At 44.0% G+C, this 14,112-nt stretch overlaps 1 protein-coding gene across 2 annotated transcripts in view; it reads right to left on the bottom strand.

Moving 5' to 3' along the window:
• Positions 1-14,112, bottom strand: part of Mlh1 (mutL homolog 1) — a 41,131-nt gene that overhangs the window by 6,753 nt on the left and 20,266 nt on the right. For both annotated transcript variants that reach the window (XM_028787064.1, XM_028787065.1), the window contains exons 11-14: positions 12,557-12,710; positions 7,577-7,956; positions 5,292-5,440; positions 369-477 (exon numbers count right to left, since the gene is read on the bottom strand). In XM_028787064.1, coding sequence (XP_028642897.1) covers positions 369-477; positions 5,292-5,440; positions 7,577-7,956; positions 12,557-12,710 — 792 coding nt within the window. The remainder of the gene's footprint in view (positions 1-368; positions 478-5,291; positions 5,441-7,576; positions 7,957-12,556; positions 12,711-14,112) is intronic.

Raw genomic sequence — 14,112 nt, 5'->3', positions numbered from 1 at the left:
TCCACAACTCTGCTGCACAGAAGAGACACCAGATCTCTAACAGCACAAAGCCCTCAACATCTAGTCTTTAGCCAGTGTTTACAGAGTGCTAAGCTAAGAGTTGGGCTTCTCAAGTTATTTATCCCCACAAAATTCCAATCAAATTGAGGCTTACTAACCTATGTATAGGTTAGATACATAAAATACAGAATAGAAATGTCCCATCATGTAAATGGGAAAAGGTCAACCCTGGATTTGAACTCACATCTGTGACTTTCAAGACTATATCCTTTCCAGCCACTTCACCTGCACCTCCACCCTCCAGCACTGGTACCTATCTTCAGAGATTGCTATTCTGGTGGCTCTGCTGCTTTCACACATAGATTTACCTGAGCTTGGTAGTGTTGAGGAGGTACAGCTTGGTCTGGTGCTGTGCCAAGGCCCACTGAGGATTCACACAGCCCACAAAGGAATGGTTACGGAGCATCTCCCGGAGAGCTAGAAACAGACAAAACCATGTGAGTAATGGAATCATACTAAAGACCTCTTATACCTCAAGCACCGCACAAGCAAAGATGCATCAACTAGGTCTTGTTGAAAGAAACCAAATACGGAATGACATACAATCCACCTCTTAAAATGCTAAAAGGGAAAGATTTATACAATCTGAATAGAAACCAGACCTACAGAGTCAACTAACTAGGACCATGGGGCCTCACAGAGCCTGGGCCAACAACTAGGGAACATGTAGGAGCTGGACTTAGACCCCCTAACATCTGTGGCAAATGGACAAGTTGGTCTTCATGTGGGTCCCCTAACAAGTCAGGAAGGGCCATTTCAGTGTTTGTTCCCTGCCATTGGACCCCTTTCCCCCTATCTCGAATGCCTGATTGGGCCTCAGTGGGAGAGGATGTGCCTAGTCCTGCTGGGACTGGAAGGATTCGTAAGGGTGGGACTGGGAAGAGAAGGGAGGGGTGCTGTGACGGGGATGTAAACTGAATTAAAAACAAACAAACAAAAAAAGATGCTAAAAGGTTAAGAGTCAAAAGGAAAGGCAAAGTGGGAAGGCAGAGATGTGACAGGAAGCCAGCTTTGCCCAAGAGTGCAAGGCTTCTGCAGAGTGGGCACATCAGCATTACAGGCTGTGGCAGTGTACAAAAGACAAGGTAAGAACCGTGTGGAGTGGGGAGCCTGACAAATCAGTGCCCACTGCTGGAGCTGAGACTCCAAGAACTGCACCCCTCACATAAAGGGAAGCATTACCCATGTCTATTCAACCACCTGCCATCTTTGTGTTGACAGTAAAGAAAGGAGAGAAGTCCTTGACATCCTGAGTGCAGTCACCAGCTTATCCTCGAATGATTTAAAGGTGGGTTACCTGAGAACCTATTGGAGAGTTTTGGGTTAAACTAATAGCAGGCTCCAAGTAATTCCAGAAGATAAAGTACTAATAAGTAGCAGCTGTGTGAGTGTGAGTGCGTATATGTGTATGTGTGGTATGAATGTATGGTGCTTAAGTGTGTGTGTTGTGTGAGAATGTGTGTGTGTTATTATAAAAGAAAAACAAGGACCCAAGCATCAGAGTGAGAACCAAGCACAGAAGACTTGCAAGGCCTGCAGACTGGAGACAGAGCAGAGAACAGGAGCATGGTCAGTGCTGAGGGTCTGAGCTATTTCTGAGCAGGACACGACTGCAAATGTCAAGTACATCTCAGAAGACTGGGTAGGACTTCTTAATGCAGAGAACTGATTGCTGCTGAAACAAAGGCAGACAACACACTAGACAATGTCAGTGGGCCCATAGACATTCTCACACTTCAGCCCAGAAAGGCAAAGAGAAGACATGAGGACAAAAGAACACTTAAATGAACTCAGAAAGAAAACAGGGATGACCATGAGTATTAAAAACATGATTCATGGATCAATTTTCAACAGTAGAAATCATAAAATAAGATTGCTACCTTCAGCCGGGCAGTGGTGGCGCACGCCTTTAATCCCAGCACTTGGGAGGCAGAGGCAGGCAGATTTCTGAGTTCGAGGCCAGCCTGGTCTACAGAGTGAGTTCCAGGACAGCCAGGGCTATACAGAGAAACCTTGTCTCCAAAAACAAAAACAAAACAAAACAAAAAAAGATTGCTACCTTCAATACCCAAGAAAAACCATTATCAACCTGGAGTTTTAAGGAAACGTGAATTTGAGGAAACAGAACTCAACTTGTCACTGCTGCTCTGATGTGCTTGTGAAAGTTCATTGTGGTATACATTCTGCAACGATGTCCCTCACAGAGCCTTGCTGTCTTCATCTATGGAATGAGCAACAGTGACTCCCCCCTCTCCACTGGAAACTCCATGTCTTTACAGGATGGTCTATGTAGGCAGAAATGACTGTTTTTAAAGCTGACAAACATCAAGTAATCTGGACTACTGGCCCACCTGAAACGAGGTCAGAGTTTCCAAGAGGAACACTCATGGCCTTCTCTACCCATCTCCAGCTACTGGCGTGCGACTCGGCTAGCAGGAGAGCAGACTCCAGGTGTGCTGGTCCAGCACAGGTCCTTTTTCACAGGACTTCAAGGACTGCATTTTACCCCACCTGACACACTCCTCTAGCCTCAGTTTCTCCTATGTGCTTTCCTCCATTCTACAAAGACCAAAACAGACAAAAAATCCTTCTTTTATGTCAAAGCTAAACCATATATAACTTACTTCAAAATTGAGACTGTGGGTCTTGACATATTCTCAGCACCAATAAATAAAGCTCATCTAAGGAGGAGTCCTAATGTAGAGCCCCATTCCCCACTGGACTGTTTGAGAGCCTCTGCCACTGCCTGAAGTAATAGATGCACTCACTCAGCCCCTCACGTCTCAGGGGGCTCAGTAGGGTATTGCTTATTTGCCTTTCTCTCTGGCATAGGGCTTCTTTCACTCTGCCTGATGGAAAAGCAGGATTCACTAAACAATCTGTGCCAACCCCATGTCCCTCACCTACCACCACAAGTAGGGGCAAGGCACTGCATAGCATATAACTGATAGCATGCTACAAGTAACCAGCTGAAGGTAGCTCAACAGTCCCTGCGATTAGGTTAATAGTGTCAACTTCTGATCCAAGACAGAATATTTACCAAAGATCAATGGGCCGACCTGACTTCACATTTTAATATCAAGTGATCCTACCCACAGAGCCACTGCCAGTACAATTCACTATGCTTAGCTCTTCTTGGTTGTCTTTTGGTTTGTTTCATTTTTTATTTTGTTGTTTGTTTGTTTGCTTGTTTGTTTTCACATGAAGTCTCACTATGTTGTCCAGACTAGCCTAGAATTCCTAGGCTGAAGTGATCCTCCTGCCTCAGTTTTCAGAGTGGTAGGGACTAAATGCAAGGTCAAGCTTGCCAGGCCAATTTTAGATTGTTCAGATGTTCCATGAAATTTGTTCTATTTTCACTTCCTAATCTCTAAAACAGGAGGGGGAACATGTTGTCTCTCCAGAGACTACCTGAGAATTAAGTGAGGCAGCGTGCATGAATGAATGAGTGTGTGTGTGTGTCATTTAGAGCCATCATCTCAGCCTCAGCATGACTCTAGGCCTGACCACACTGATAGACAATTTTAACCTGCACTGAAAACAGCCTATTAGTGGAAAACATCATTGGAATTGTCCTCACTGACCTCCGAGGATAAGGAAGATTATTGTAAAAACTACTAAAGAGGGCTGCTAAATAAATCAGACAACACCTCACCTTTCTTCTAGGACTTAAAGAGCTCCCAGCTTGGAAGATAATACAAGAAAAGAACAACCGCAGCACATTTCATGGAAATAAAAATCAGAAGCCAACTGGCAACATGTACCGTGGGCAGAAGCCCAGTCACAGGAAGGTGTGGTGCACTGCATGTTACATGCCAGAGTGACAGAGAGGTGGGGTGGAGGAGACAAAGACAGACTGACAGACATGAAGCAATGTATGAAGACAAAGTTGGGCCCTTCCTGTGTTAGCTCAGATGCTGGTGACTGAGACAGGAAGTGAAGAGGCTGACACAGAGCAGCTATGTGAGGAGGTTCAGGGTTAGAGGAGACAGCAGGGATTTGTTCCTGAGCATTACAGTCTCTTCAAAAATTAATCCAGGAGGCAGGTGTGGTGCAGAGCCCTGCAATCCCACTCTAGCATGCAGGAGCAGAGCTGAGAACCCAGGCCCATGTGGGCTACCCTGAGCCCTTGGCCAGCCTGAGCTGATAATGAAACCGTCTCAAACAAGGTGATTACGACCCAGATGGTCATAATTTATAGTCTATAAAAATATTGAAATTGATTTATTCTCTCTCTCCCTCCTTCTCTCCCTCCCTTCCTCCTGCACCCCCCACCCCATGTGTGTATGTATGTGTGTGTGTGTGTGTGTGTGTGTGTGTGGTCATGCATGTGCCACAGGACACATGTGAAAATTAGAGGACAACTTTCAGTTCTCTTTCTACTATGTGGGTCCCAAGGGTCAAACTCAGGTTGTCAAGCCTTGTGGTGAGTGCAAAACTCATGGGTAAAAACCCATGGAGCCATGCTGTAGGCTTTAGGGCTTATTCCTGACAGATGAAACCAGAAAAGTCATGACTGGATGACAGCCTCAAGCAGAGCTGCCATCTGGAGCCTGCACGCTGCCCTACACTAGAACAGTAATACCTCCTAAGGTGTGGGCAGTCTCCTTACACACCTGCTTACACCCCCGACCCCATCCTCCTAAAATCATTCAGCTAGTTTTCGAGTAACAGGGACCAGGATAAAGTTTGGCACCTAACTATTCTCAAAAGCTATTTCTGAGGATGACAGGGACTTACCAGCCTTCAGGATATAGAAATATCCCATGTTTTTAACAAGTGTTTTATTAGTTTCTTCTAATTAGTCTGGTAATCTTCTAGGACAAATCAGTATTGCTTTCTGAGGCACAAAACAGCTGAGTTACAGAGTGAGGTAACACAGTGGAAATGGAGTCCAGGCCCTGTCACCCCCAGCTATGCACACCCCTGTCTGGTAGGATAAGGACTTTGCTGCTCACTCACAATGCTGCTTTTAGCAATAACAGAAAAAAGCAGAAATTTCTGCAATGACATTTGTAGTTAACCCCTTCTGTTAATAGAAAAAAAAAACAGATAATTCTGCTTAAAATCAATAATCATTTCCCCCTTCTCTTCCTCTAGAGAACTGTCTTCTGTATAAGGGAAACGAGCTCTCCCGTGCAGCATATGGCCACGCCCACCCGACAACCTGGGTGCTTTCTGTATTTCCAAAGCCCTCACTCAGCGCCAGGCAGATCTCAGCACTTACGTACTCTCATGGCCCCGCTCATTAATTTCTTCCTGGAGACTCAAAACACTGGTGAGGTTAATTATCCTCCTCCGAGGGTAGCAAGCAGCTGTCATTTCCTTCTGGGAATCATCTTCCAGCATCTCCACATCGGAGTCCTCCCGATGTCTCTTTCTGCAGTGAAGAAAAGAACTGACAGGTCATTATTCTTCTGTTTTATTTTTTAACTCAGCTAAGTGTAAGTGTTGTACTTTGGAGAAAGGAGCAGCTTCTCTCTGCCAGTGGCTATCTCTACACAGCTGTGCTGTGGCAGACCAGTCACTGTTCTGTGTCACACTACTTATCTGACAAACCTCAGATCTCAAGGGCTTTGAACAAGTAAACTGACCTTGTGAAGCTTCATTAATTCATGAATCATTCCATGATACAGCCCTCCATCTGTCTGTCTGTCCGTCCACCCACCCGTCCACCCGTCCATCTCACACGATAGGCACCAACGACGCACAGCAGTGAACACACTGTGAAGGGGAAGTCCTCTTGCTTACTTTCTAGTGGAAAAGTTAGCAACAGAAAAAGATTTTTAAAATCACATTTAATTGTGTAATTCTTTTGTGTGTATGGCTATTCTGTCTGAATGTATGTCCATGTACAATGTGTATGCCTGGTACCTGCAGAGATCAGAAGACAGCACTGAATTTCCTGGAGTAAAGTTACAGATGGCTGTGACTCACCAGGTTTTAGGTGCTAGGAATCAAACCTGGGCCATCTGTACGAGCAGCCAGTGTTCTTAACTGTTGAGCCATCTCTCCAGCCCAAGAAAAAGACTTTTAATAGTAGCACATGCTAGGAAGAGAATACAAGGCCACATAAGAAGGCGGAAGGGAATGTAAGAGGAGAGGGATCTTTTATCAGTCTGGACAATGTGTTGGTTTGAATGAGGATAGCCTGTATATATACTTGAGTATTTAGTCCCTAGTTGGTAGAACTATTTGGAAAGCCCTTATTGGAAGAGGTATGTCATTGGGGAAAGCTTTGAGGTTTCAAAACCTCACAATAGTCCCAGTCTCTCTGTCTCTGACTGTCTCCAACTTACAGATCAGATGTAGTCTCTCAACTACTGTCCCAATACCATGACTACCCTTCCTGTGTACCTGCTTGCCTAACCGCCCGTCTACCTGCCTGCCTACCATCATGCTTCCTGCCACGATGATCATGGACTAATCCTCTGAATTCTGTGGAAGGCCTTAAATGCTTTCTTTTAAAAGTTGCCTTGGTCATGTTTTCTCTTCATACCAATAGAAAAGTAACTAAAACAAAAGCCTTTGGGAAAGTTGACACTTGGGCTGAGACATGAATGACAAGAGCCCAGTGGCTCCTAGGATGAGGAATACCAAGGCCAGTAAAAGGATGGAAGCTGAGCCAGTTCAGACCAGCCATGAGTCATGTGGCTAAAGTGTTGCAAAGAGGGCAAGTGAGACACAGGCTATCATCTCGTGTGCAGTGGGAATACAACCCTATTATTGCTTTAAAGTTTTTTGACTACTCTGTGATAAATAGCACTTAATTCCCCAAATGAGGAACAAATAAAATGTTTCCCTGGCAGGGTAAGAGCATTAAATAAGATAATAAAGTACCTATGCTTGAAAAATACTCGTATCATTGTATTCTCTGGAAAAACTTGCTGGGGCGCTGTCTTGCTTAGATAATACAGGAGTGACCAACTGGAGTTAAGAAGTATGTCCAAGTACACAATGCCAGAGTTCCTGCTAACACCTCCGAGAGAACATGCACCTCGGGCAAGTGATTTTAAATTGAGCACTAGGGTCAATACCGGCTCCTGAAATGAAGCCTGGCCACCTCCTGAGTCTCCCAGAGACCCAGACTTTGCAAACTTGTAGAGCATGCACTAGAAATGCTCAAAGTTAAATGATATCTTTTGACTACAGCTCCTTTCACAAATTCTTTTCCCACAAGCTCATATACTAGGAATCCTGTAAACTAGGCTGTTTCTGAAAGGGCCAGCAGCAGCTGTGGCAAGGATGGAAGAGCCATTTTAGGCTTCTCTCTTCAGTAATCTATGATGCAAGGCTTTATTAAAAACAAAAGCTACATCTCTGGTTCCTTCTGATATATTAACTGAAACATAAAACAGTGGACATTTAAGAACTCTCACAGGAAACCATGTGAGCCACTGTCAAATGCAGATAGTAAACAGGGCCGTGGCACTGTCCCAGTCTAGCAGGAAAAGGCGCAATTGATTTGTGGAGAACCTGCTAGAAGAGTTTTAGTGAGGAGCTCAGGAGGCCACACCTGGAGATGCCTGGACTGGAAGTGGGTGCCGCTTTCTGTGCTGCCGCTTCTGAAGTCTCTGTTACTGATTCCCTCTCCAAATTCTCCCTCTCAGCAGCTGCTTCAGCGGGGCCTGGGAGCTCAGACATCTCCTCATCCTTCTGCATGGCTTTTTCAGGAGAGTCTTCTGTCTTGTCCCCTTGGACAGGGTCCTGGGGCTGGCTGGGCAGAAGCCTGCTTACAGGCTGCAGAAAGGCATCAAGCTTCTGGTCCCGGGAGTCTGTACGGACCATCTGGTAAGCGTAGACCTTGTCACCACTTCCACTCGTAGATGAGGAAGCCACACCTGTCATGGGTTTTACTGTCTCACCAGAGGGTCCTGCAAGTCCTGGAAGCAAGGTCTGTTTCAAAAGAGAAGACAGTAAAAAGGGCACATAAATGTCCAGATCCCAAAAGAGAACAGTAGTGGCAAAGATGTCAGAGCCGGACAGAGTTACATCATAGTATAACATTCTTAAATATAAAATTCAAGAATTAAGCAAAGTTCTTATAATCTTAAAATTAGGTTAAAATGAAATACGAAAAGTTCTTATATTTTGACTTTTTCTACTATAAAAGATTCTATTTTATTTTTTATGGTAAAACATACACAGCAGGAAACAAAGCACTTTAAGCAATTTTTAAGCTAGAGTTCCCTGGCAGTAAGTATGTTCATATAGCTGGGACTCTCATCTCTAGAACTTTTAACCCCTTGAAACTCACACTCAACTTCCCATTTCTTCTCACCCCAGGCACTGACAACTGTCATTCTGCTGTCTTTTAAAATTTGCTGTGGGACTGACCCCATGACTCTTATGAGCACTCTACCACTGAGTTATAGCCTCAGAATTCTACTTTTAAATATACTTACTTCCTTCATTCTGTTACCGAAGTCTAAAAAAATCAATGACTACCCAGAAATAGTGAAAATCCCAGGTCCCAGATTCTGGATTCTTGTTACCAAATACCAATTCCACTGACATGAACTAGAGCATCTTTGAGAAATAAGCAACCCAGCAGGGGCTGGAAAAGAAGCACAAGGCTGCCCACAACATTCTGTATTGCCAGACATAAGACATCTCGAAGCCTAATGGAATTGGGTCCAAAAAGATGAAGGAACAGCTAAAAAGGACTTCAACTGGACACAAAAATGAGAAAAAGACAAATGTCTACAAGTGACTAACGCAGCTGCTTTGTTAATTGTTGTGACTCAGTACCAAGCAAAGAAAGAAAGTAGGGAAGGAACAACAGTTTTAACAAATGAGAGAAAGTTTTATACAGAAGATTCTTGTCAATTAATACAGAACAAGATGATAAAGTGGTAAGACCATAGCCCTACAATCTAAAGCAATAACTGATTACAGTATTGTGGACACTAGTAAGGTATACTGTGGAGGGCAACCTTAAAAGAACCAGGCTCACCAAAGGAGCTCACTGGTAACACAGAAAGTCACTATGAGCCTCCTGTGGGATGCACTAGGAAGTACAGGGTCCAGCCTTCCCAGAACCATCCTCAGGCCTGTTCTGCAGAGTCCAGCTTGGCCATGTGTAAGAGACAGCCTGACATGATTCCTCCTACCCCTGGAACAGAGCCAGCAGGGTGTAGGCCTCCTCCACCAGTGCTGACGGTTGCTGTGGGCATAAGGCTGGTTTGTATAATAATATACATGCTTTCGCATTCCTCCGAGGAATGTCTTCTCTGGTAATACTAAAGACTCTATGATAATCAGAGACAGCATGAGTCCAGGAGACAAAGGTGTGGCTAATATCTCAGCAAAATAGTAAATGCTGTGACCTCCAGGACAGCCCTCAAGGCTGTAGAAAAGAATCCTAAAAACATAAATTCAAAAATATATAATTTCTCAATCATGCAAAAAATGCAGTATGAATTGCAATAAGGATGCAATACGAATTGTATGAGGAGCTTCACAGTTCTGAAGGAACAGAGGCATCTGCCCTGTGAACCACCTTGTCAGATACAAAGACAGGCAGATACAAATGCAGACAGATCCCTGAGTTCAAGGTCAGCCTGGGACAGAGCAAACTCAGGTCCAGGGATGGTCAGAATGGTAATTCCCACATGGGATCCCACCCAGCTACCAACTGAGGAAGGCAGATTTCTCAATTATTTTGCAATGCTAAAAAAAAAAAAAAAAAAGTACCAGTTGTCTCCTAAGAATCAAAGGGCTGGGTCAGGGGATGCTCATTCACAGGACAATCAAAAGGGAACCTGGAGTAAAGGCCTGGATTGATATGTAAAATAAGACTGGGCTTATGATTGCAGGAGATGAGCTATCCAGAGAAATTTTTAGAATATCAAGAGAGAATTCCTTAGAGAACTGTGTCAAGCAGAAAATAGAGAGAGAGAGAGAGTAGTTTGGAGATCTTCAGAGAAAGCAGGACAGAGGCTGCCAGCCTGGACCTATGATCTGACTTTGTTTTTCCTGCTCCCAGACACCCCTTCTCACAGAACCCTCTCTCCAACCCGAAGTTGGTCCTTTGCAGTTCACAATTATGCTACAACTTCTACACTGAGAAGGACATGTGAGAGGCCCAGAAAACTGCACTGAACTTGCTCAGACCCACTATGGTCAAGAGTAATATGCTTATTTCCTTAACAGGAAGACAAACTGTTCAACACTCTCCTGATGCTTCAGTGTTTGTAATTTAAGCACGGATAGAATGAGAGCTTGACTGGAGGTTCTAGCAGGGGAGCACTACTTGTACACTCTTGACCAAAGACCTGTCCTCCTCTAGGCCCTCCTCTGTTCAGGAAGGAGCATGTAGCTTTTGGAAGGACACACATAGAGTGGTGAGGAAGGGGACACCTGCTCAGCCAGCTAGATCAGCTAGTGACCAATGGGGTGACAGATGTCACAACCAGATTGCTCTCACATCCCACAGGGATAGAATAACAGGGATAAAGCCCAGCGGGAAATGATTCTGATGCAGCCAACCTAGCTTTCAGTTTGGTGTACTCCTGCGGTAGACAGGGACTTTCACTGTGTGTTCTTTCTCACACCCCCAGCTGCTCCTCACAAGAAAGCCTTGGCTCCATCCCATAATCCCCAGCAGAAGCAAGACCAGCATTTGCCTCCTCACTACCAAAAGGAATGAGATGGACACATATGAATGAACCTAACAAAAGACATCTCCAGATAAAGAATTACTGGGGTAAAATGAATGGGAGGGGCAAGGCGACAGTCACCTGGCAAACTGACTGTAGACTGTGATTCAGAGAAGCTCTGAGCCGGATCCTGATGATGTGAATTAGTTAATAGCACTGAACTGTATGTGGTCAAAATGCTTCAGATGCTACACTCTACAGTTTATAACGTCAAACACCAGCTCTCGGACTAGAGTATGAGAATTTACAGCCACTGGCAGTGCAGAAAACTAAGGTATGATAACTTGGATTTTTTTCTTTTGAGGAATCAAACTAGAATGAATAAAATTTACAAGAAAAAAAATCTAGGCAAAAGAATGTTTTTGTGTCTGAATATAGTTAAACCCCTAGATTTCCAACTCAAAGCAAAATAGAGGATCAGAGAGAATTATATAACACTACAGAGAAACAATCAGCCCATCAATCTAAATGTACTTTATGCTACAGGAAACACAGAGATGCAAACTAGAACAGCAATTTTAAAAAGGAAGCTGGGACTGCCAAGATAGCTCAGTGGGCGAAAGTGCTGGTCGTCAACCATTAACCTGAGTTAATCTCTGGAAGTCACACTAAAAGGAGAGACCTGACTCATCAGAGTTACCTTCTGATCTCCACATGCTTGCCACAGTGCGTGTGTGTACCACTCCCCATGAGCGCCCACATACAAATAAGTGAAAGGAGATGGCTTTACTTAATTCAAAGGGACTTAAGAGATTTCAGGAAGGGAGGCCTGGTGGTACACATCTGGAACTCCAGTTCTTGAGAGGCAGAGGCAGAAGAATCAGAAGTTTAAGTTCCTAAACTATATGCAAAGTAAAGGCCAGCCTAAGCTATGAAACCCTGTTTCCCCCAAAATAAAAGTAAACACAGACAGAGAGCCAACTTAAGAGATTTAAAAAAAATGTAACAACCAAATATTATGACCTGAATGTCTCTGGATACAGATTTGAACACACCTACTGTTAAACAGACTCTCAGGAAAATTAAGATTATTTGAATAAGATTAGATAGTAAATGATGTCATTGCTATTAATTTTATTGTGTGTCCTATTTATATTATGGTTATATAAGAAACTTTTTAGATGTATAATGAAGTACTAGAGAAGAAATCAATGTCTAAAATGTCTTTAAGGTATAATTTTCTCTCCCCTAAGTAAGACAAAAATATATAAACCCAGCAGGGCAGAATGCTGATGCCATTAAAGCTGGGCGACAGGTATGTGACAACTGAATTTCATCTCCGCTTCAAAAATGCACAAAGATAAAACAAAGTATCAGTGCTATTCAAAAGCAGAACACCTTTCTTGAAGACAGTCCAAGTCCAGAGGAGGGGCTGGCTCAGGGGTCAGAACATCTGCTGTGCAAGCGTGAGGACCTGGGTTAAATGTCCAGCATCCAGTAAGGTCTGGCCTGGCCACAGTGTCTATCACCTCATTCCTGGGGTGGAAGCAGGCAGCTCTTGAGAGTCACTTGCAAGTCAGCTTCACTCAGAGAGCATCAGTTCAGTGAAAGTCAGTCTCAGGGCAGTCAGGAGACAGAACAAGGTCAGTACCCTGCTCTAGCCCCTGCATACAAGTGTATGGATGCATGACCTGCGCACATGTGCATGGACCATACACAGAGACACTCGGTACATAAATCCCAGAGGAAAATGTTACTGGAAGAAAACTATCAAAGAAATATAAAGACAAGTCAAGGCTGTAACAAAAAATCTGAGTTTCTATGATGTGATGAAATGTGAAACACATTTCAAAGCAGCAAAGGCCCAGAGAGACGGTGGAGGTAGACTTCCTCACCTGGGTGAAATACATCCTGGACGAATTGGAGCCCAGTAGCTTGCTCTCAATATGCTGCTGCACACGCTCCAGAATGCTCTCCTCATGAAGAAAGTGAACTTCATGCTTGGTGGGGTGCACATTGACATCCACATTCTGAGGACTGATTTCCAAACTAGCATGAAAAGAAAAAAACCACAAGAGATGGAATGTGTGACACATGATGACTAGACAACATGGCCAGCCAAATCACCATGGCCTCAAATCAAGTCAGAAAGGCTGCATGCTAGCTCTGGTACTCAGGAACTATGTGGCTTTCGGAGACTTGCATCACTGTCCTTGGCCTTATTGTCATTTATAAACTAGACACAGCAGCTCTCCTAACTTCAGTTACAGTGGGAATTAAGTCCAAGCAAGACTCTTGCGTGCGTGCGTGCGTGTATGTTAGTTACTGCATGTCAGCTGTCAGCAGTACTGCTGGACTATGTGACCTCAGGCAAGTAGCCAACATCTTTGAATGTTTTCTCAGCTCTAAAGACAGGGTAACTATCAAACTGTCCTCTTCCCTCACTTTTCAGAAGATGCAAAAGAACTCTCTCGTCAACTCAGAGCTCTTATCCTGCTCCTCATCCATCTTTCATGGCTTGCTAAAAATGAGCTTTGCAATATGAAACTCAGTAGAGGGCACTACAGGCACAACCGGAGGCATCTTCTTGCACACAAAGCTCAGCAGCAGTGTCTTCCTATGGGCAGTACACCACACAGCAGCTCCTCAGGATAGTCCCGAGGACTGCCTCAAGCACTTCTCCCAGGAGCACAAGCCACAGGCACATTCTTTCTTATCTCAGCGACGGGGTGGATGGGGTGGTGAGGACGGAATGGCAAGAGGCTCTATTACTCTCTCAGCCCTGGGGAGGGAGGGGCTGCTCTCTTGCCCCCGTTGTCCCTGTCACTGATCTCTGTTTACTGCTTTTGGGCTTGACTTCATTATTAATTTCTTCATTAACCTTTCTTGTTCTGTTGCATGATTTCTATCTCCTATTTAGATCCTGCCTGGTAAGGAATAAGCTGATAACATTACAGATTTATTGCCCAGCAAGTAAACATCTGATGGAATCAACAACTGTACATTAAATCTAAAAGCTACTTTCATCCATGGCCATAACATGTCTGATCTCATCTAAAAACCATTTTGAAACATGAATTTTTTTTTTACTCTTTCGCTCATTTCAGTAAGACCAGAACAAAGAAAACTTTCTTTTTTTGAGACAGGGTCTTGTTACACTGTCCTAGAAACTTAAAATTCTCCAATACAATGGGTTCATAGGAGTGTTCCAGAAGGCTCAGCTAAGAATTAGCTTTCCAACATAGTTTTTGCCAGAAGGCTAAGGTTTCAAACTTCAAAGATTTCAGTTCTGTATTGGGCCCTTGTGAAGCTTTGTTGCAAAGAGAACGGTCATTCTTCATGCTGATTTTTAGAGAGGCTTTTTCAGACAAGCAGAATAAGACATAAAGAAGAGACCTTGACTGTGTGGGGTTTGGTCTAAGTCAGGCAAGCCCTCAACTATGTGTGATGA

This window comes from Grammomys surdaster, unplaced genomic scaffold (genome assembly GCF_004785775.1).
Source record: "Grammomys surdaster isolate TR1022 unplaced genomic scaffold, NIH_TR_1.0 125606, whole genome shotgun sequence".
Lineage (NCBI taxonomy): Eukaryota > Metazoa > Chordata > Mammalia > Rodentia > Muridae > Grammomys > Grammomys surdaster.
This window is presented reverse-complemented; position numbering and strand designations above follow the sequence as displayed.